The following is a 23,073-nucleotide window of genomic DNA, read 5'->3' as shown; positions in this document are numbered from 1 at the left end:
AACACAATGCATCCAGTTTGGTGGGGTCTGTTCCTAACCTTGAGGGCAGCAGCCTCAACTTGTGCCTTCAGGATGTTGCTCTTCAGATCCTCTGGGGTGCACAGTGGAGTGACAACTGGACTACTGCCCGTGCTGCTGAGACCACACTTCTCTGTGAGCTTCATCACATCCTCCTGTTGGAGCATGATTGGATAGAACAAACACATAACATACAACAAATGAGAGAAAATATGGTTATCATCTCTGAACAAAGCAGACAACATGCTGTGCTATCCCTGCTGCAATTTCTCTCGCGAAGGTTTTCATTGCATCACCTTCATTTTAGTTCCACAACAAAATTAACAGAATTACTTTATGAACACCCACCTGATTGTTCATGGCCATATTGACATTGATGTTATTTCTGGGAGTACCAAGAAGCGGACTGCTCTCCAACTCCAGCTGCTTCAGACGAGCTGCTGCATCTGAAGAGACACAATGTTTAAATTAAATACTACTCAATGAAACATACACATTACAAGTCTAATGTAGTTGCAAGCGATATTTATTGCAGCCCCCTTTTCAGTATGCTATCACTGACAATAAGTGCACTGTGTGTCGACTGCGTTGATAAATGAGTTGCCACCTGAATTCACTTTGTGGTATGCTTGGTTTGCTGTAGCCTCACCAGCCAGGCCAAGGCGATCCTCCCCGGTGACACTGGGGGTAGCATAGGCGCTGCTTGGTCCGGCCTCGTCTGCAGCCGTCACTGTGGGAACGACAGGAGCCCTGAGGACATCATCAATGCACGTCTCCATCAGGTCCGCAACCATGGGCATACTAAGGACAAAACAAAAGGATAACAGAAGGATATAAAAGAAGCACCAGAACAAAACAAGGGTTTAAAAATAATCCTGTTTAAATATAAATAATAAACAGAAACAATGAAGATAACGCAAGTGTTAAATCTAAAAGTACAACAAAATAATAAAGGATTATACAGCTGTATGACTTACCTGCGACATCCATAAGACATGAGTGGACTCTGCAAAGATGTCAAACTGGCCCATGATGATATGTCAGAAGATATTTTATAAAAACTTCCCATAAATACAAAGAAAACTACAATAGAACAAATTAAGACAAAAAATAGGGGTGACTCTGTTTTGAAAAATATTTGGAAGCCTCTGGCAAAAGCTGATCATGTAGGTTCACCAATGAGTTTGACAAGTACAGCCATGCATCCACCAGTTTGTTATCAGGAATACAAGAAAGTACAAAGACAGTTACTGTTGTTTCTACCAGAAAGATATGGGATCTGCTTGTCCAAAGAGAAAAGCTCTTTATAACATTGCTGTAAAAGGTCTTCTAGGGAGATGGAGAGGCATGATTGAGGTCATGGAAATAAGTCTTCAAAGCAAGCAATAACTTCTGTGGGAAAAAAAAAATGCAGTGTAATATTCTTAGAAACAAAAGCAACTTGAAGCAAAACATTTGATACATGGATTTTGATGAAAGCTCTTCCAGCAGCCTCATAATTACCTCATATTTCTGTAGCCTGCAGACACAGTGAAACATGAGAAGTATATATTACTATATAAATGACTTCGAGAGAACCGGAGCTACTGTAAAGCACCCCACACACACAAGATAAGTACAATCCTTCGCCTGAGGACACACAAACCAAATGTATATAAACACTCCCACATGTTAAGTAATCCGTGAAGGAAACACATCAGGGATGCATCCAACCCTCATGTGGGCCATAAACAAAGCGCACTGTATTGTATTTACACTAAAAATGTAACGCATGCACACTTGAGAGGTTCCACAGGGAGATGATAAATCTTTTCCAACTAGGTACAGAGGTTCAAAACACTGAAGTAGCAGCCAATGTCTTGTCATGATCAATCCTGAAGTAGTTGTAATAGTGTATATATAGATTGCCTTTGTGACATTGCCTTGTAGTCAGCAGCAACAGTTTACCAACCCACTACCTTATGGCTCTTTATTACAACCTACACCCTCACAATATAAATCCAAAGAATGGAAACACTTTGGGTTTCACGAAAAGCAGAGTTAGACATGGCTAAAGCTGCATGCAAACTGTCATGGACAGGTATAGTACTGTGGTAATACAATCAACACAAGTGCCCATTGTGCTCGACAGCATCCAGAGCTTAATGTGAAGTTAGCCAATCGACTTGCAACAGGCCAACAGGGCCTGAAGGGACAACTGATTAAATTACCCAGTGGTTCAGGGAAAGCTGCTGAAATAAAAGACAATGTACAGTCTCTAGAAGTGTATGATTCAACTTTTAACCATGGTCTAGTGTTAAAAAAGTCAACAAAATTGCAAAAAAATGTAATATTGAATCGCAGTACTTTTAAAGTATTTAGATAGTATTGAATCAGGAGATAAGCATATTGTCCCAGCCCTGAATATATTATGTGTTTGACAGGTGAGTTACAACTTGAGTGACCGCAGAAGATGATACAAAATCTCAACCGCCAAACAGCCGGGTAATCCTTCTTAAACAGTGTGTACACTACAGTATGTAGGTTGGTACAAGTAATCAAACACACATATGGTTACATACTCCTCTGTATCAAGAGTAATTCTGTCTTTATTCTCTGGAATGATTTTAAACATGCAGTTCATAAAGATACACATCCTTTGGTCAAAGTTACGTTGTAAACATTTAACTAAGCAATAATATTACGAAATCACCTTCATTGGTTGAGCTGTGCAAGAAACGGTTGTGCAGAGGTGTAGTTGAGGTGTAGGGAAGCATTCAGTGAATATAAACTTCAAAACAAATAAACAGAAATACAATTTCCATTCGATTTTGATTCACTTCTGAACATTTCTATGGAATCATATTTGTTTGATCTCTCGCCATATGTTGGATGAGAAGGTCAGTATCAATTTGATTTCTGAATATAGAGTCCAGGATATGTTTAGGCTAGCTCAACAACTTCCAAGAAAAAGCTTAAAAAAAAAAAAAAAATGCATCTTCAAGCATTTCTTAAAGGCGTTGAGCATACAAGAAACCATGTATAAATATAACAGATTCTGATGTTTTTGGATTGCATCTGTGACAGAGTGAAAGCAACTCTTTTCTCCTACTTCTGTTTTTTGTGCCAGGCTATAAACCTCTCAGTAAAATCTCTACAGACGAGACAAATACTGACCTTCTTATCCAACTACCTTTATAAAACAGCAGCAGATCCATGAAATGTGGAGAATAGATTAAATACAAAATAGAGAAAAATCACATCTTCTTATACATTAAAATCATTTTATGGAACTAACTAAAACAGCAACAGTGGTTGAAATATAAAGAAAGCACAAAACTAATTTTGAGAGAACGACAATGGAAGCAGAAGAGGATTTAGTTAAACCTTCCAGGAACTGTGACTTATTGTTTCCTTCAGTTGAGAGTGAGCTGAATTCCTAAGCCTCACATTGATACCATCTCACCCCAGCCAGCCAGTTTCACCATGAGGTTATGAGTGAAGGACAGAGGAAAGAAAGAGAGAAGGAATGAGAGAGACAAAGAAAGTGTAGAGGGTAATGAAATAGGGGAAAAGGAGGAAAAAGAAGACAACTTTTCAGAATTGTCACTGGAGTAAGGGTCAAGCACAGGTGAAGGGATGTGCAAAGACTGAAACACTGAAAAGGAAAGAATAGTATCAAGAGTGATGGCAGCATGATGGGAAGCTTGGAGAGATGTCCGTCTGTGAGGGGTGCCTCTAAATGGAATATGTGATACTTCGAGCAGTTTGTGTTGAGGAATGTTTTCAATAAGGCATATCTGCATTCACACCAAATGTGTCCTTCCATGTGGTGCAGCCACCACCACAAATACCAGAAGTGTTTCATGGGTGAGTCACTGCTGAGCCATCCCCATTTATTAAGTGTGCTGTCCAACTCATGTCAGTACAGAGGGTGACCGTTGTCAGTTCCTCGGATTGGTCCAACTCCTTGTGGGGGAGCATTGATGAGACATGAGCAGGAGGGGTGGAGGGAAGAGGAGACCTGAGGAGAACAGGGTGGAGGGAATAGACAAAGGGAAGGGGGGGCAAACACGAGCGTGATGTAAAGAGATAGATAGTGAGTGAGTGAGTGAGAGAGAGAGAGAGAGTGAGACTGGTGGGGGAGAGGAAGGGAAGCATTGAATAAAAACGGCAAAGAGGTGAGGGACATTGTATGCAAATGAATGGGGGAGAGGCAGCACAGGTAGAAAGAAAAATGGGAGCTGTGTGAAAGAGCGTCATCTGTTTTTGTTGTAAGAGATTATGCATTTCTCTTAACTACAGCTTGGCAAGAGAAGTCATGCTGATGATAATAAAAAAATGTTATGTTAGTGGACATGAAACAACATGAATAAATAAATGAGGTGTTCATGGCCCTGATAAGCCCAGCAGTGTCTGGAAACTCAATATGCCACGCAACTTATGGTACATTGCTTCTGCTACACTGTACACTAGCGTGCATTTAAGTGTGCTGTGACAAGTGTTGTGACATGTACACTTCAGTTAACTGAAGTGGACTGGATGTCTCTGGAGCGTCAGTGACCTGGCTTTGCACCTCTAGCGACTGAGGTCTGATGGCTTATGTCAAATCTGTGTTTATATATTCAGTGCTGGAGGCCCTGAGCCGGAAGCTGTTATTCATGATGACAGCTCCACTGGGAGCAGGAGAGGCAGGGGAACATACAGTTTCTCAATGCCACTGTAAAACAGTGACTAACTTGATGATCTTTGGCTCCATGTACGGCAGATGAACTTCTCCTGACCTTTTACTGTATATTTTCCATATACTCTCTTGCTGGCCATGGAGACTAAAATGTGATGAATTCATTCCAATGGCATTAATCTAATAATTATGTACTCTCACTTATGATAATGTAGTGGAGACGAAGAAGTGAAGAAGCTTAAAGGAAAGAGAGGAAAGGGTCAGAGGGTAGGCAACAGATACAGTCCTCAGAGTAAAAAGCTAAAAAAAAAAAAAAAAAAAAATCATAAACATTCCTAACTACAATTCTTTACTTCGCATTTGTTAACATTTTACTTTGGTTTGGAAATGTTTGATGTTGCATACATTTGACTAGAAAAACATTAACAGTAACTGTTTCCACTTACTTAACAAATGTAGTGCACACTTACAGAGCTATCTCCCATTACCGTCAATGACATATAAATATAAAATCTGGATTATATTATCTGCATCAGGGCATCAAATCACAAGCTTACATGTATTTATTTTCTTATGTGCTTAGTGAAGTTGGAGAGTGACAGACAGAGATAGAGAAGACTGATTGCTCATGGTATCAGGAGAGCAGCTGAAGGTTATACTGCTCCATGCAAAATCAACACTGACACTGCACTAAAAGCAAGGGAGAAATGAGTGGGATGAGAGAGGGAAGAACACCAGGGATTAGTCTGAAGTATGAGTGGTATAGTTTCTTTCAAAGCATCCTCCTCCTGTCCACTGAATCTGTTGTGAACTGTTGCCATGGGTTTACGGCATAAACAAGAACTCAGAGGTTTTCTCAGTGCAATGTCTTGTGCTGATATATTACGCAAGATCTTGTATGGCTTGTGTCATATATATATTTTTTTTAATCACTGGATAAGCTTCTGAAGGCTCTACAACATTCTAACGAAAGCACTGACTGTCACTGAGCAAGGTGTGCCTGTACCTGGTAGGTCTTCTCCAAACAAAACTGTTGTTCTGTTGGTATTAGAGCTGCACAATATCAGGACAATATGCAATATGCAAAAACACAGAATATCGTAATAATATTTTGGGGTGCACAGATTTTGAAATTCTGTTTAAAATAACGATTTAGCTGATAGCCATTAGCGATGTTTGTATGCTGTTTATTTTATTTTGTTGTTATTTATTCCCCCTTTTGTGCCAGGAAAACAAAGAGATCTACAAGCCTTCACATTCAATAATACAAATTTATGAAACAATTATTTAGTATAACCTTTCACTTGAAAGAACTAAAAAAACAAAAAAAAACTGCTTCAAAGTCGTTTTACTATAATCATAACTCCCTCTCCAATATCTATTTTATATTTCTGTGAAAACATCAACACATATCTATGTAAAAGAACTGTATTTACTAGAGTTTCTAGCCTAAAACTATGTCTTATAAGATTACACTGAACACATCATGAGACTCTACCATCGCCCAATACTCATTTTTACTGAACAGAGCTTGAACGCATCATAACATTAGTCAATGCAACCTCCGTAAGGTGTTAGTTGTGGCCACTGGCTGCTAACAGTTAAAGTTAACTACTGTAGTGCTCCTCGTGCTGATTTTAACACAGATCTATTGTTCACACTGTAGCATTATTGGGAAAAGAACAGGGTGCATCCTCTGATGCAACTAAAGTGAGTTTACTGCATCCTTTCATCCCGAACGGGAGGATCTCTGTTTATCACAAGCACGTTTTCTATTGTCCCAAGGATGGTAGGACACTGACAGCTACAAGCCATTTGTACCACATTAGTGAGCAGCCTTTTAATTTTAAAAATCAATTGCACTAATTAATGAATCAATTCATATGAAAGCGTCCTGCCTGTATAACCATAACAAAATAAGGGGGAGGCGGTGTGCTCCGCTGTGCTGTTTTAACTCCCTCAGCAGTGGAGAACAGATTCTCTGCTGCACCTTCAGCTCCAGGAAAAGCCAAGTCACTGAGCAGGCTGGGCAAAGGCATTTTTGAGGTGAAACGGACTGAGCAGAGAGTTATTTCCTCTTCACAGAGATGTTTTAAATTTGTTGATGGTGAAAAGTTTTGTATCTTCAGGGTCTCGTGATGTGGTGTAAAAAAAAAAAAAAAAAAAGTCCCAGTAGCGGCCCCTACAAAACTTCAACAAAGTTGCCCCCATGATATGTTACATATTCATGTACGAAATTCGGTGTGAACATGTATTAGGTCCAGACATACAAAAAAGTCTCTTGGAGCCACACCCTAAATCCAACAGGAAGTCAGCCATTTTGAAATTACTGTGCAATTTTTGTACCGTTTTGGCCATTTACAAGGCTCACGCTTTAATGAACGTCTCCTAGATATTTAATCGAACAACAGTGAACAGAGAGTGGACACAACAATTTGTCCATTTTTTCTTGTCTAGCGCCACCATTCAATCCAGAAAATAACATGTATGATGTAAATATGATTTCAAAAGAAAACACAAGCTGCATCCACTGGCATACTGCCAGTACCCCCAAATTGCGCAGAGGTGTCTGGGTGATAGCATAAAAGGTATTTACAAAATACCTAACGTTCATCCCACAGATGTAATTATTTAGATATTATATCAAAACAAGCTTGCAACTGTTGCCTTTTGTGAAGATAAATTACAAGTTAACTCTAGCATATGCCCCACTGTAAACTGTCCAGGCGCTGCACTGCCCTTGTGGTTGAGTTCTGCCTCTCCCATTCCGTCAACACCACGTTGTTCCATAAACATTTAGATAATCCATTGCTGACCTTTGTGAATCAATGGGGCATTGTCCATGTCTGCATTGCAATGCATCTAAGAATTGTTTCACCCACCCCTAGTATATACTGTATGTATTTATATTTGCTTTGAGTGTTAAGGAGCTGCAGTGTGTATTCATGGACATACTTAAAACCTACACTGTACCCAACTACCACTTGACAACTTTGTTTTAGGATTGACGACCATTTCATCGATGAAATAACCAAGCCTGCCTGTGTCTTTCTTTAAACGCTCTACTAATTCGACGACAGACACGGGTATAGCAGAGTGAAATCACAGAAAGTAGAACAGTAGTAGTACTGGCATAATCGGGCAACTGACTGATTGTATTTCTTGGCTCAGCATAACTTTTTATTGGACCCAGGCCATCAGGCAAACCTTGCTGTTGGACCCTAATGGCAAGAGCACTATCTGACTGGGCAGAGATTTAACAGCATGGCATGTATTAGTCAAAGTAGTGCCTACAGACACATTGTAAAGCAACATTTTTTTTTACTATAGTATATTCCAAGAGCAATATTGCAGTCTTTCACTATGTGTTTATTGTGCAAGTTGATATCGCAATGATAATTAAAAACAAACAAAAAAAACTTTGTGCAGCTCTAGTTGGTATACTTTATTGTTGTTTAAACACACATAAAACTAATACTAACTAGGAAGTAACATATTGGAAGCCCTTGCTTCCCAGCACAAATGAATTGACTGTGTTTTAAAGGACATTGTGGAAGGAAATTTGAATAATAAGCATTTGAAGCCTCTGAGATTTACTGTTTACCCTTGAACGATAAAGTCTCAAAGAGGAGAATACAGCAGCATAATTAGTGGGATAGGTCATCACTCTGTCTGTGCACCGGCCCTATCCAAGGTCATGTCTGTGCATCCTGTTTTTCAGGGTAATAAATGACGCAAAAAAGGGTCCCTGCCCCAGTGACAGGCAATCCTCTTAGTACAACTGACCAGAAATTTACTTGACTAGAAACAGGATCAGCCTGAGCTTTGTTCCCCAGCAGCCACAGTAGTCTGATCGGGAAGTAAAAGTACCTACTTTACACTGGGAAAAAAGCATGTAGGCAAGTAATGTTTTCTTACTGTCTCACCTCTAAAAACCTGAAATGTATTTTGGTAAGCTTTTAGCATCTCTAATCATATTGTCCATAAGCTGATTGGCAAACAAATTTCCATCCATCCTAATGTATTATTATATATCTTGTGGGCTATTTGACAGTTTAGAAAATACATAGGGTTTGTGGAGGAGCACCTGTTTCAAAGGATGCTTCAAAGGTTGAGAAGACTGAAAGTAAAGACATCTACACACTGAAATGCACCCAAGTCTTCAACAGAACAGATCCAAAGCTGAAGCCACATCACATCAATGATTCATGAAGCCAAAAACTAGATCCCAGCATAGCACCCCAAAATCATTACACCATTTCCTCCACCGATTAGGTTGGCATTTCATGCTGATCAAAAGTGAACAGACGGCAAATCACCAAAGATGATTTAATCGTAAGAAAACCCTTCTCCAAAGCCAAGATCAGAAAGCCCGTCAATGCACAGCGATTGATTGGTTAAAGCCGGAGCAATGGCGAGGTTCAGCGTTCAATTGTACCTACCTGGCCTGCCTCCACACAAGACCCATATGTCCTCAGTACATTTTAATACTGGAACACAAAGTGAACGATGCAGGTTTATAAGAGAGGAGGGTGCATGCATGTTTGTTTATATATTTCCTTGTTCAAGCTTCACACAACACATGAAAGTACATCCACAAATATCAGATATATCATGGACAAGAAAAAGACCTACAATATATTCATACATACTGTTCAGAGGCAGCAACTCTGACTCAGGTATGGGAGCCAAAAATACAACATAACGGGAAAACAATTGGCTATAACAAAGAGAGCTACAACCAAAAAATATAAATAAATAAATACATACATAGGTAATACAGGCAGTAATGAGAATAAGTCAGTGGAATACTTGGACAGGTTCTGTCTATCAAAATAAGGCAAGTGAAATCCTTAGAGTATGTCCTTCTCTTTATCTATTCACTGCCTACTTCCTGTCCCTGTTGGCTATCCCCCATCAGCCCGCTAGTTGTCTAACGGCAGTCCATTTTTCTTAAGCTTGAGTCTGCCAACTGCCTGAATGCTGAACTGCTGCATTACAGTCTTCTGGTATGTGCTGCACACTACTAAGACACACTCACACATGCATGCAGACACACAAGTAACTCCCTCCTTTAGGCCATAGAGTTTCTAACATAACATAACCTGTATTTCATGCACACTTGCAAAACAGAGCAGGAACTTGAAAATATGGAAATAGAACAACCAAGCATGGAAGGGACATGCAAGCACAAATAGAAAAATGCACACAAAAATACTCTCTCCACCTTCCTCCCTCCTTCTTTCCTGCATTCCCTGGTCACAGTAAGACAGGGTCAGTGGATAAGCCATGTTAAGCCACTCACATGGCATTAGACCATGAAAAACACACCTAGCTATCCACCCACTTCTTTCAGCGCCCAACAGGGATCAGTCAGCCCGCCCAAGCCCTTCCTAACCTGGTCTTGTTTCCCTCATCATCAGTGAGCACAGTTGTAAGCTGCCATTGGCTTATAAACATTTAACTAGCATTTAACTTAAAGTACCATCCATCCAAAGATATAAAACCATCCATTCTCTTAAATACTTATCCTCATCAGGATTGCAGGAAGCGTATTTTCGCAAATATTGTGTACATAAACAGGCATTCCAAAAAAAAAAAAAAAAAAAAAAAAAAAGACTCTGAACTTAGGTACCAACCTCCTCTTTTCTCCTCCAGGACTCCTGGGTAGAGCCTCAATTTCCATGGGTGCACAGGCAGAAGCAGCTACCGGGCTGACCACAGGCACAGCTGACCAGGCCCCTCTACTGGGAGAAGCCTGAAGGCAGAAAGACAGACAGAAAATACATGTTAGAGAGCAGGGATGGTAGAGGTACAGAGATGGGCACAAAGAAGGATGAGATTGGAAGGTATAACAGTAATGTATATACGGAAGGAAGGAAATATACACAGTTATCTATCTGTCACACAAATAAACTTTTTGTTTTCTATGTAAAAACCTCTAAAATTGCTAGTCTTGTGTCCTCCCTTGTATTATTTGATTCTTACTTGAGTTGTAAACCTGTCTCACTCAGTTGCCCTGCTCTGTTTTGTTTCTTTGTATAATTGAACAGGGATTAAAACACACACACAGAAGCCTTTCTCCTCACCTTGTTGACTTTGCTGACTCCATTGCCTGAGGACAGAAACCTGAGCAAAGAATGAAATTAAGATTTTATTCACAGAATTCACAAATAACAAACACCTCTAAAGAATGTATAATAGTGTACAAAGATTAATACAATAAATAACTGAAGTGATGTTCAATGTTGTCTGCATGCTTAAAAATAAACCAGGGACTCCCACAATGCTTTTCACAGAGCACACTGCCCATGTTAATTTGGCTGAGCAGCCACCATGGAATGAAGAGCTCATAGTTTGTGTCTAGCCTTCAGGCCATGGTGGCTCAGGCCATGACACATGAACCACATTTTGGGGCAAATTTGGACACATTTATGACAATACATTATGCTCTTTTTATTTTGAGCCTACCAGGTTGTCCACGAGCCAATTTGAAAAACCCCCATCCTCATTAAAGACAGCAATGCTACATCCTTTAGACATAGCTTTAAATACTGTAAATGTGTTGCCACAAAATTACTGGAGCTGTCACAGTGTGGGTCTCAGGGACATTTATCATCACGTTCCTATGCTTTGAGTCAACTTGTCCCATGACAGCTTAAAATTTCACTGACATCATGTCTTTAGGCCACACACATCTCCCTGTAACAAAAGGCTTCCTCAATAACAAGATTACAGTGGAGGCTTATGGTGTAACTGAATGAACTAAGAGAAAGTGTGCGTGTGAGTCACAGCATTGAGCAACAGTGCTAGATAACTGTGGATACATTTGTATAACACGTAACTGAGCAATTTCTAGTGCAAGCCTTTCCATTGTTGTTATTTTTATCACAAACGAGACAGTGTAAACAGGATTAAACAGCAGCAGTGCTACAACAACTGATGAGAATGAAAAATGAAATATAATTTCCACGCAAATCAACTGATGTGGATGTGATCACATTAAAATTAAAGCTAAGTCATTCAATCAGGCAAGTTCAATAACAGTGCAGTGTACTTACTCCTGGTGATGGATCGGTCCTGTAAAAACACAAAGAACAGACAGTAAGTGTTCAGTTCAGATAGATCCAAAAATATAAACAAATATACATGCTTTAAAGATGCAAGTATCTGTGCATATTTAAGGTACTGTGTCATATCAAACATATCATGTATACATGTGCTTGCATTCGTATTTTTTTGTAATGTATTTTATGTCTGATATTGATTGTTGATGTAGGCAGTATGTTCACATGTGCTGTGCAGGTGTGTGATTGTTCTCCTCACCTCTGTTCTGCATGGTTCTTCTGGAGTAACGTCGACTGGGCCTTCTCTCAAAGGAGGCTGACCGTCTTGCTTTATTGGCCTTGGTTGTTTGATACTCTGTCTTTCCACTGGTCACATAAACAGAAACAGGAAGTTATTTTACACCTGCAATAACTTCTCTTTGTACCCAGACTATACATTAATGGTAACCCTGAAATATGCAGGCAAAAATCATTAAATATAAAACAGACCTTTTAGATTACTGGATACGTTTAATTGTCCGACAAACAAAAGGCACAGTGCTGACCCCTGCTGAACTCTGGACCCATCCAAGCGATAACCTTCTATTAACAACAAACCCTGTAACCTCTGTGTAAAACCAACATTACTGTCAATGCTTATCCAACTGGGTAATGTTTAAACACACAGAGAAGGGAACTAGCTGGCTACTGCAGCATGTCGATACTGAGCGCCTGTCTTGTACCACTGCAAGTATCTGTGTGTACACATGTGGGTCTTTTTTTTTTTTTTTTTTATGTACAGAGAATGATACTGTGTGTTAAACGATGGATATCTCTGTTGTATGTTCAAACACACTGTACAGAAACAAACACATGACTCTTTGAATGATCTATCTCAGCATAACCCCAAGTCCTCTTTTTAAGATAGTCCAGACGCATTTGTTCCCCAAGCTAATCTCAACTGCAATGTTCTTTCAATTTGAAGCCACTAGTGCTCAGGATGTGCAGCCCCAAACACACTGGACACCAGATGGTTTGATCAACAGAAGGGGACTTGTTAATGTGAAAGTCAAACAACAAACAGTTGGAGCGTTCAGATACACATGTAATAGAATTGCTTGTAAAAAGTCTGTACAAAGTTGTTCTTGATTCAATTTATGATGTGATTTGGGGAAGTAGTTTGCACCACTAATGATGATTTCAGTGTGCTGTATTTAAAGGGCTTATAGTCATAGAAACATTTATGTGGTGTTCTATATTTGTACTTAATTTAGATAAAAATTAGACATTTGTTTTTACTTTCACATCAGTTTGTTTAAGTTGATGAGTGGGAAAAAATTCTGATTTCATTCACTATAGTTCCACAATAAAACATTCAAAATGTATGCAGGAGTGAATATTTTAGGCATTGCGAACACTTGAAATGCTGCTCCGCAAGGCTAAACATTAGTAGGTTAAACTCATTCCCAGCAAACGTCTGTGCTGGTACTGTTGCCATGGGCTTCGCATGCAGAGTTTATTTGGTGAATCTAACATTGCCGGAGAGCTTTAAGCTCTGAGTACTTGACACAGAAATTGCAACCCTTGTGTACCAATTATCCAGCCAAAAAAAAAAAAAAAGTGCCTGATTCAGAAGCATCCAGTATATCTGGTCAGCGAGCACATCTCTTTGTTACCTGTATCTGAAGCGTGATCCCATGCGTATGAATCCAGAGCGTGCAGAGTTCTTTTGTACCGGCCCTCTCAGCCTAAAGAAAGCATGGTGTTCCACAGCACACTTCCAGAGGTGCTTACAGGCCTTGGGATGGTCCATCCTGAACACAAAGGTGTGCTCCTGTTCCTTGCCCTGGGGAGGATTGGTGGAAGGTTAAATTTGGTTGAGACAGAGAAGATACTTTACAAAGTGAACATCTCCAGGTAGAGTGAAACCTGAAACCACAGTGTCTGTCACCTACTGGTTATATGAGATCAAATTCAACACACAAGAGTCATTTGAAGCTCATAGCCAACAGATTTTCAGTAAAAGCTAATGTGCTAGCTCTTGCTTGTAGAAAGAGATTAATATGTGAGGAGTGAGTGGCTGTATAACAGTGTACAGGTGCTTCCTCTGTAAGTCTGACTTCTCGCTGAGGTATTAAATTTACATCCTTCCCGAAAAAGACGCCTGACTATCTCACCCAAACAGACAAAAAAAACTTAACCATGTGTTGCTCATACTATATCACCACTATGGTGAGCTAGAAAACAAAACTTGGAGCCAGTTAGGTCCTCTGGTTTTTAGGAGGTTGGGTCTTTCCAAAGACCTCTGATAGTAACAACGGCAGACTTATTTAATACCTGAACAGAGATCGTGAAGCATGAGCTCGCAGATAAACTACATTCTTAGAAACATTCCAACCAGCCACTTGTTCTTAGGAATTTGGTTTGACAGCGGGATGTTACTGTTTCACTTTCTCAATCCACTTACAGAGGACAGACACGATTTACTCTCAAAATTAGGACTGGTAATCACCACTAACTTCCAGAATCAATTTAATTTTGATTCTCATGGTCCTGCTTTGATTGAATGCAGTATCAATTCGATAAGTTGATTATGATTGCTGGCTCTATTTATTACTAGAGCAGCAACAGTATGTGTATGTTTACAACAGCAAAGTCATTAAACGCAATAATATCTGACTGGAAACAAATCTAAAATGTCAATAAAACAAAAAATAATGTTCCTGACGTCACAATAGGCTACTCTGTAAAGTTTAAAAATAATGAAAACACAGACATTATTTAGTATCAGTCATTGATCCTGTCATCTGTGCTCCTCCCTCTGCTGCTGATGGAATCACTGTCTGCAGGTAAGCTAAGCTAAACAGCTGTTGTTGTTTTAGCTTAAATGTAACAATCTTTATTAGCTGAGCTAGCTTGTGGTGCTTGTGTAAAGCATAACAACAGTGGTAGTGAATGAAAGACTGTGGACAGAGCCAACTGAAATACTGCTTCTCTAAATGTTTATGTGTTCATGCTTGTTGAACGGGTGTATTAATAAAGTTACTGGCATTTTTACTCCCAATGGGTTTATTGCACTTATAGTAATGAGCAGAGATGTTGTAAACCCGAGTAATCTGCAGGCTGTCCGCTCTGCGTTTGTATGAGTATGTGTATGTGGGGGAGCAGCTGCAGCCTCGACACAGAGTGCAGGGAAGAGGCTGCAGGTTTTTTAACAAGTTACGACTAAACATTAAACATTGAGGCGGATAAATGCTACAATCTTTAATAATTTAGTTCAAGGGCCCATTTAAAACTGGCGAGATTAACAAGTTGAAGGCTACACACATCCACGGGAAAAGGCAAATTTCAGAATCTCAGATTTTACGAATCCGTATCGGATCATACAAAGAAAATCGATTTGAATCGGATGCATCGATTATTTTAACCCAGACCTATTCAAAATATGTGCAGCCATTTTAATGCAATGACTCCTGACAAAGCCAGCCTTCTCTCTTTTGGTTACATCTCTGATCTCTGGTTCAGGTCTGTGTGTGACAAACAAGCACGCTGATGGAGAGAATCAAAGTATATACAGTAAATGCCTGTGGTAAAAAGACCAGCATACAGTATATAACTCTTTAGAACAGAAGTTGGGAGCCAAAAACTGTGTGTGTGTGTGTGTGTGTGTGCAATTTTGTGTGTGTGCAGGAGAATGGTGCATACCAGAAATACCAGAGGGGGCAGGCTTCTTTATTAACCTCACCCACAGACCTCCAGGATGGACATAAACAGACTCTCCTTCTCTCTCATATACACTGGCCTCTGGGTAATACAATACTAAGCCTTGTTTCATTTTGATTTGGAAGCAGCCTCTTTCAGGGCTCAGGCACTGCTTCAAACAAAGGTTTTAAGAGGAATATTAGTTGTTTGTACAGTTCTTTTAAGTGATTTCTTTTTTAATAGCCTGTTGGGATACTTTGTCTTTGTCCTGTCAGGATTATTATCTGTTTATGAAATGTGGTAAAATGTTGGGATCTTTAAGGGACGGTTTGTTTGTTTATTTAGTTGTTTCCTTTTTTTTGTAAGAGGAAAGATGTGATGGGACCATGGGTTAATTTTACAAGCTGTTTGTACAATTTATAGCCTTAAGTATTACATATTTTTGCACTTCAAAGAGGACTGCAGTTGAAGTCTACTTGTATTCACTGTGGTACTGTGGTTAGATATTTATTCTTGTCCCAAATGCTTGTGTTGGTTGTGAATGACAGATATGAACAGCTTGCCACACAATCAACAAACAAAAGCTGTGTATTTAGACACAATTTGTCATATTTACACAAAGGTCTGCCATGTAATTGGAACCTACTGTGTGTACAGATGGACAGCAGAGAAGGTGACAATGCGGTGGGATTGACTTGAGAAGTTTCTGTGCCGACTTTAATCCTTTTTTTTTTTAAACCATGAAACCATGTCACTATTGTTCCTGCCATCCTCTGCAAAGCTACAAACTTAGTTGAGGCTAGCTGGTGTTTGATACCCATATATGATGGTTGGATGCTCCTTAAAAATCATTCACAAGCCCACTCCTGCATAAAGTGCTTATGATGCCATCTATAATTAACTGCAAAGAATTGCTAATATGCACTTAGGTGTGGCCTTCATTTTAATGCCCCTACTGGGAATAGGAGCAAAGTGAGGCAAGTGCAGTACATTCATTACATTATAAGCACCATATGTAGGGAGCATTGAGTTGGAGTCATTAATACACTGTTATCAAGAGGGATTACTTCGTTGACTGAATGCATGCTCTGCATTTTTTAACACTGTACCGCATGGCAAGTATCTGAGTGTGAGAGTTCATGCTCACCTGGTCATCGTCCTCCACGACCACAAGCGTCAATTTGCTCTTCTTGAAATCCAGACGAGTGATCTTGGGCCTACAATACAAACACACACACACATTCAAAACAAACAACCACACACAGATGAAGGAATACTGAAGACTCAAATGTGTTTCTATAAAGCATTTATGTAAATATTTCAATAAATGAGGACATAACCAAACATACCAGAAGAAGAGTCCTATCTTGGTTTCTCCTTCAAACACCAGAACTCCAGTAGGAGTCAAACCAAGACTGTACTCATTACCATCTCTTGCCTACAAAGTAGATATGAAAGAAGACACCAAAAAAACATTTTTTAGATTTATGTTCATGCACATTCCTTCCACTTCCCGTCTTTCATGAAGGAAACTTCAGATTCAGGGTATACAGTGCATGCTAGTGAGAAAGAGTGCGCCTCAATTACCTTGACCATATGCATGTCAACCCCATACATCTCTAGCCACTTGGCTTTGTTCAGGTAGTTAATTTCAGCTTGTGCTGGCATCTGACCTCTGAAGGAGAGGAGGAGAAAAAACAGAAAGAAATGTTTGCATGATCAAAAACATCACGGCAGCTCCAAGCTGAAGAGATGAGGAAGTGGTATTTTTGCAGTGTTGCCAGATGAAGGCCGAGGTCGGACAACACACAGACTACAGAATGAAGCACATCCATTTATTATAATAAGATATCTGCTAGTTGTGGCCATTTTATAAATGCATTCGTCCTTGTTAATATTCAGCTTAACTGACCAGCCATACAGGCAGTAGTTAAGATATAGCGAAATGCTTACCTGCACTCCTTCCATGCGTTGTATATCGCTAGCTCCACGTCCTCTGTCTGGTTGGGGACGAATCGAAATTCTGACACCAGATCCAGATTATGTTCTAATGGGTCACAATCACCTAGTTCAGCTGAAAATACACACAAATGCATACTTGTCAGTTTACACTCTGAGCAACAGATTCACAAGATAGATTTGTTGAGGGGCATTGTTACAATAATACTTTTGTGTTCACTAAGACCCCGTCCCTCAACCCCTGGAAGAGAACCCCAGGATGAGTGGCTGATACTGTGGTAGTGGGTAATCCTAATGGACAAAATAATAAACAAATCCTCCCTCCATGTCACCGCACACGTAATGTTGTGTAGCATCAGGTCAGGGACTGATGGTCATCTGATCTCTCTCTTTAGACAAAAGGTCATGAATTTTAAGAGGTGAAAAAAGGAAACAAAATGAAGATTGAGGCATGAACAACAATGTCTAAATTTTCATATTTGGTCTCTAATATCACTTCCCTTTTTTCATAGGGTAGGGGCACTTGATTCTTCATCAACTGACAGCTTTAGACTGCCTCATTATTATTCCCCAGACAACCATAATATATATATTTTTTTCATTTTTCGAATTATTATTATTTCATTAGTTTTGTCCTCGTTTGAGTCACTTAAATTTTGTTAGTGGAGATTTTTTCTTGTTTTGTTTACACAGGCCTTTATTCCTTTCTTTGAGATGGGTTAAGCCCCTTCTTATCAAATTTACAGATATTAAACGACAGAATCCCTATTTTTATACTGTACATGTTATTTGAATTTTTTTGGTATTTTACTTGTATATTGTACAGTATGAGTGCCATTGTGATCATCAGCTGTGTCTGCTTGTTTGTCTTCATCTTTTTGACCACACCTATGGGTGGATCCTCAAAGTGTATATGATGAACACCTGCACACACCTGTCTAATCACTGACCTGACAAAGAGCCCTTTTGGGCTTGAAATGTTGTCTTTATCTATTAAGTAATCTTTAATTATCATGTAGTCACTTAATAAAAGAATTCTTCTACCGGGAGCTGCAGTGTTGCGAGTCTTCTACCTGCCTACTTCTATTTTAGGGACTCAGCACCTATGAATGAGATGTGCGTGTGCTTTTCTTCTTTTCTGGCATGAAAAACAACACATAAATCTTCACTAGATAAGAATAGTGTGAAAAGAAGACATTGGGGAAAAAGAAAACTCTTATCTCTGGTACTGTGGTGTAAAGAAACAGAACAAAGACTGAAAAGCCTTTGCCCTGATTACACTTTACAGTGTTTTGGTAGACGAGAGAAACTAGGACCTCACTGTTTAGCTAGTCCAGCTGTGAGCATAGCCTCAGGATAAAGAGGAGTGAAAAGATAATTTTATCCTATCCCTATCCCAGCAATTGTCAGTGGACCAAAACATAATTCTGAATAAAGGAAAATGAAGGGAGGAAGCTCAACTGAAGGAAAAAGAGAAGATAGAAAGGGTGCTGGATTAGGGGGCCTCCAAAGAGGACAGAGCACTAATGAGCTGGCATTTACCCCACAGTGACTGTGTGTCTCTGTGTGTGTGCTCAAGAGTTTGGGCACGCAATCCCATTCCATAAATGTCTAATGATTAAAACTTTGTTTCTCTGAAGCAGCACTCTTTATATTGCTCTTGTAGTTAAATGTTACATTTCTAACCTTAATAAAAAATAAATATGTGTAGTTTAAAAGCTATAGGCTCTTCACTATTCAGCAGTTGAGAGAAGAGAAAGCCCAAGCTCTGCTCCACTAGTCTGTTTTTAAATGTACTGTATGTAGCTATGGAAGCATTAATTGTCCTGCAATGGACACCAGGCTGTCCTACTCTCAATTTCCCAACTGTAACTTTGATAAGCAAATTTTGGGAGGCAACAGGAGATAATATTCCTGTGGCTACACAGACATTTGACTGACAATACTACTGAATTAACAGAGCTCCAGTGGTCAGAGAAAGAATTAAAATGTCCTACTTCTTTTAAGTTTTTTTTTTTAGCCTGAGGGGTAATATAAAAAAGTTCTTGCACTTGGATTCAGGATAATTAAAATACATGTGCACTTAAATCGGCGGAAAGATTAACCAAAAATTAGCTGTGACAAAATATGTGTTCTCCTGACCAAGTGCATTAGCACTGAAAAAAACATTATTATCATTAAAGTCTCCACTTAGGTGTTCTAATAAACATTTTTTCTAATTAGTCATATAATTAATTTATACAAATACCTGCTCATTCTCTAGTTTAGGTTGTAGTGGGAATGGGCAGGAAGAGAACCTCAAATATATCTTTACCCAACAACATCCTTCAGCTTCTCTTGTTGCAATGTGTTGTTCACACCACCTCAGCTGGTGCATCTTAATGCAGAGGCTGAAGTCGAACCTGGGCCGCTGCGGCAACAGCCTTGTACATGAGGCGCCTGCTCTACCACTAAGCCACGGACGCCCCGCAACAGCTCAATTCTAACATTTTTCTTAAAGTCTGAGTTTTCCCCCTTAATGTAGTATGGGAAAATCACGCCTCAGGCACATGTGTCTGCAATCTCATTCTTTCTTCTGTTACCCAAAGCGACAAAGCGACACTACTTCATGCTTTGCCGTCTTATTGTAGTGGAGAGGTTTATGTGCCTTGGTGCCAGCAGCATCAGTCAAAGAAGATGGTGATTTACAAAGACAGCCATGACTGGTTTGAAAAGATCAAGGAAAACTCTTGTGGAACAGAGACACAAGGGTCCACTCCTGCAGCTGGGCTTGGGAGTACATTTATTAAATGGATCTGTCAGATGAGTACTTTGTTGAGACACAGCTCAACTGAGATGTGTAGACACTGTATTTTGGGTTCATCAGTTACAAAGTAAATGTAGGGGTAGCAAACAATGTCTTTTAGGCATATGACATGGTTCTAACAGATTTATGCTACGTAGACAAACAGAATGTAGCTCTTCGGATAAGGACCTAGTCACTGCAGATTGAAAATCACAGAGCCTTTTGGTATGTGAGTGTACCATGCTCCAACCTATGACTGACTCACACCACAGTAACTGGTCCAAACACATGCTGTATTTCTGCTACACAGGCCTTCTGAGGCTCTGTGCAGTGGGCACAGTACATATCTCAACTCTGCGAGGGAGTGTGCACCGCAACAAACAAAATAATGGCAGCTATTACGGAGGTGAGCCCAATTACCAAACACAGAGTTGGAGAGAATCCTGAATACCTGCTGTGCTTACCCTGTAACGAGAAGGCAGCCAACTCCACCGCTGTGTCAAATGGACATTCTAGCCTGAAAATAAAGAGATGGTAACATTAATGAAGCTAAAACGCTGCCACAGGCCTCTAAAACCCTCCTGTGATCTTCACTGAGGCCTGCTGGTCTCTACCACTCCCTATTATTCTTCAGCCAAACAATGCAAAAATGTTCCTCTGTAGTAAAAACTTGCACTGATATTCCCAGTCCACTTACTGACTACTGTTAATAATTCTTCTCTGTTCCCCATCATGTAATCCTGTAAGCCTCTTATGGCTGTGACTACAAACACAACAACTCATGTTTAAAGGGATAATAACTCGTGAAGAAATGCAATACAGTGTATTGTCTTGGTCAAGTGATTTAGAAGTTAGTTAGTGAAATAATTATTTAAATGACAGACTAACTAAACTACTATATTCCATTATAAAAAAAAAAAAAAAAAAAATCAAACGTAACGACTGAGAAGGGGCCGATAAAATGTTGACCTGGGCCATCAATGAGTGGCAAGTTGTGTTTCTTCACTGTGATAAAATCTGAAAAAAAGACTGGATAACTAATGTGTTAAACAACCATGGAGGCAAGTACCCTAAACTAGAGAGTCACGCATTTAAAGGGTGGGCCACTTTTGTATTCATCTTTTTTGGTTTTTATGTTTTTCTGTAGCTTGCCAGTAGTTTTCCTTATTCAAATCCAAAAGTACATATGTTTTAGTGTCTAAATGCTATTATCCCAAGCGCTTCTCATGTGACCTGACATTCTGCATGATGATACATAAACTCCCCAGCTTGCATTATGTGCATCTTTGAGAATCGTGTGTTATCAATCTCCCAAATTACCTATATTACTCCAACCCCCAAATCAGCAGGAAAGCTTAGCAATGTACTGCTCTGGATGCCATGTCAGTTCAGATCTGAGAGTCATGCAGTGGAATGACTAGCTGATCGAGGCAGTGATATACCACCAACTTCAGTGTTCTGTGAGGTAAAATAACTTTTTGTTAAAGAAGTCTGGTGGCTCTGAAGACAGTGTATCAAGGCTTCAGTTCATTGTCAGGAGGGGCTGTCTGACAGCAAGGTAAAGTGGTGAAAATATTACATCGACTATGGATAAGAATATCATGCAATCCCACTTCAAAAAAAATCCACACTTGCTCTTTCAGTTATTACTTATCTTATTATTACTACAAGCAGTCGCCACTGAAACCTGTCACTGCTTTTTGCCAATGGCTGAGTGGCCACTTGAAAAACATGGAAAAGAACGCAGATGGACTTCCTTTAAGGTTGTTAAATAGTTTCATTATGTGAGTAATTGTTTCTTTGCTTTAACTATAAGGAAAACATTTCCCAGGGATTTTCCTAATAGCGTCGATTAAGCTTGTTTGTTTTAAAAGACTTCTACAATGATCTACTAGCAGCACCTAAAGTGTTAACTTCTTAAAATATGTAACTGACAAACCACCGCCAAGTCTCTTTAATGTTATAGCTAGTTAACCATCTATCTGTCTTTCAGTCTTTCTCACTGATCATTTATTTGAAGTTCCATAACATCATGATAATAAAAAATTCTGCAGAGTACTTCATAAAGGTGAATGGCAGTTAAAGGTTAAAATGCAGGGCATCACTTACTTGCCACTGAGGATGTCTTGCTTTAACTGTAACACAAACAGGTATCTGAAAGAAAACAAAACAATACAGTTAAACATGGTGATGAAGACAAACAATCTGATTTCATTTAAGTTATACAAGATGAACAAATAAACAAAATAAACAACCTCAAAAGACCCATTGTCACTTTTACAGTGTGAGTTCAAGAGAAAGTGAGTTCAAATGTTTGTGGCTTCACTCACCTGGTGAGCTCCTCGTGCAGGTTGTTCGGTTCTGAGGAGTAAAACTTTACTCTCATGTGAAGGCAGTATGGTGGGCCAACTAAATACAGATAAAAATGACAGCTGAGTAAATGCTATAAAGCTTAACAATCATATTTTATGTACCTTTTTTAGTAAACTGAAGTCTTTTAAAAACCAGAAGCACCACTTTCATTTAAACACACTCAAAGACTTACAATAAATTGTTATACACAAGAAACACTTCTGCTTAATAATAAAGAGATTTCAAAGGAGCTGTTGTTTTCATGATATGTTTTGATATATAGCGAGTAAATATGCATGTTCGGATAGAGGAAAATAAGTGGGTAGAGGAAGGGGCTCTGTACTGTATACTTACTTTTTACTTGCTTTTTGATACTTTTTGTGACATCAAGCCAGTGCTGAAAAAACATAAGAATAATAGCCATTTTAAAACACAGCATCTTCAACAATGTAGATATATTACATAACACAAACATTAAATATTCATATGTGCAACTGGATGACTGAAAAAAGATAAGAACTGGGGAGAGAAAGTGGACAGTTACATTA

General features: G+C 39.3%; 1 protein-coding gene across 4 annotated transcripts in view; it reads right to left on the bottom strand.

The window, feature by feature from the left end:
• Window positions 1-23,073, bottom strand: part of epb41l5 (erythrocyte membrane protein band 4.1 like 5) — a 44,488-nt gene that overhangs the window by 9,748 nt on the left and 11,667 nt on the right. For 3 of the 4 annotated variants that reach the window (XM_049594286.1, XM_049594288.1, XM_049594289.1), the window contains exons 4-19: window positions 22,880-22,922; window positions 22,504-22,582; window positions 22,283-22,327; window positions 20,638-20,690; window positions 17,383-17,503; window positions 17,017-17,104; window positions 16,779-16,867; window positions 16,577-16,646; window positions 13,404-13,573; window positions 12,008-12,114; window positions 11,743-11,761; window positions 10,771-10,810; window positions 10,321-10,439; window positions 626-819; window positions 367-464; window positions 39-173 (exon numbers count right to left, since the gene is read on the bottom strand). In XM_049594286.1, coding sequence (XP_049450243.1) covers window positions 39-173; window positions 367-464; window positions 626-819; window positions 10,321-10,439; window positions 10,771-10,810; window positions 11,743-11,761; window positions 12,008-12,114; window positions 13,404-13,573; window positions 16,577-16,646; window positions 16,779-16,867; window positions 17,017-17,104; window positions 17,383-17,503; window positions 20,638-20,690; window positions 22,283-22,327; window positions 22,504-22,582; window positions 22,880-22,922 — 1,470 coding nt within the window. The remainder of the gene's footprint in view (window positions 1-38; window positions 174-366; window positions 465-625; window positions 820-10,320; window positions 10,440-10,770; window positions 10,811-11,742; window positions 11,762-12,007; window positions 12,115-13,403; window positions 13,574-16,576; window positions 16,647-16,778; window positions 16,868-17,016; window positions 17,105-17,382; window positions 17,504-20,637; window positions 20,691-22,282; window positions 22,328-22,503; window positions 22,583-22,879; window positions 22,923-23,073) is intronic. The other variant, XM_049594287.1, reaches the window with a different exon arrangement.

This window comes from Epinephelus fuscoguttatus, linkage group LG13, assembly GCF_011397635.1.
Source record: "Epinephelus fuscoguttatus linkage group LG13, E.fuscoguttatus.final_Chr_v1".
Taxonomy (NCBI): domain Eukaryota; kingdom Metazoa; phylum Chordata; class Actinopteri; order Perciformes; family Serranidae; genus Epinephelus; species Epinephelus fuscoguttatus.
Note: the sequence above shows the minus strand (reverse complement) of the source record. Positions and strands in the feature narration are given on the sequence as shown.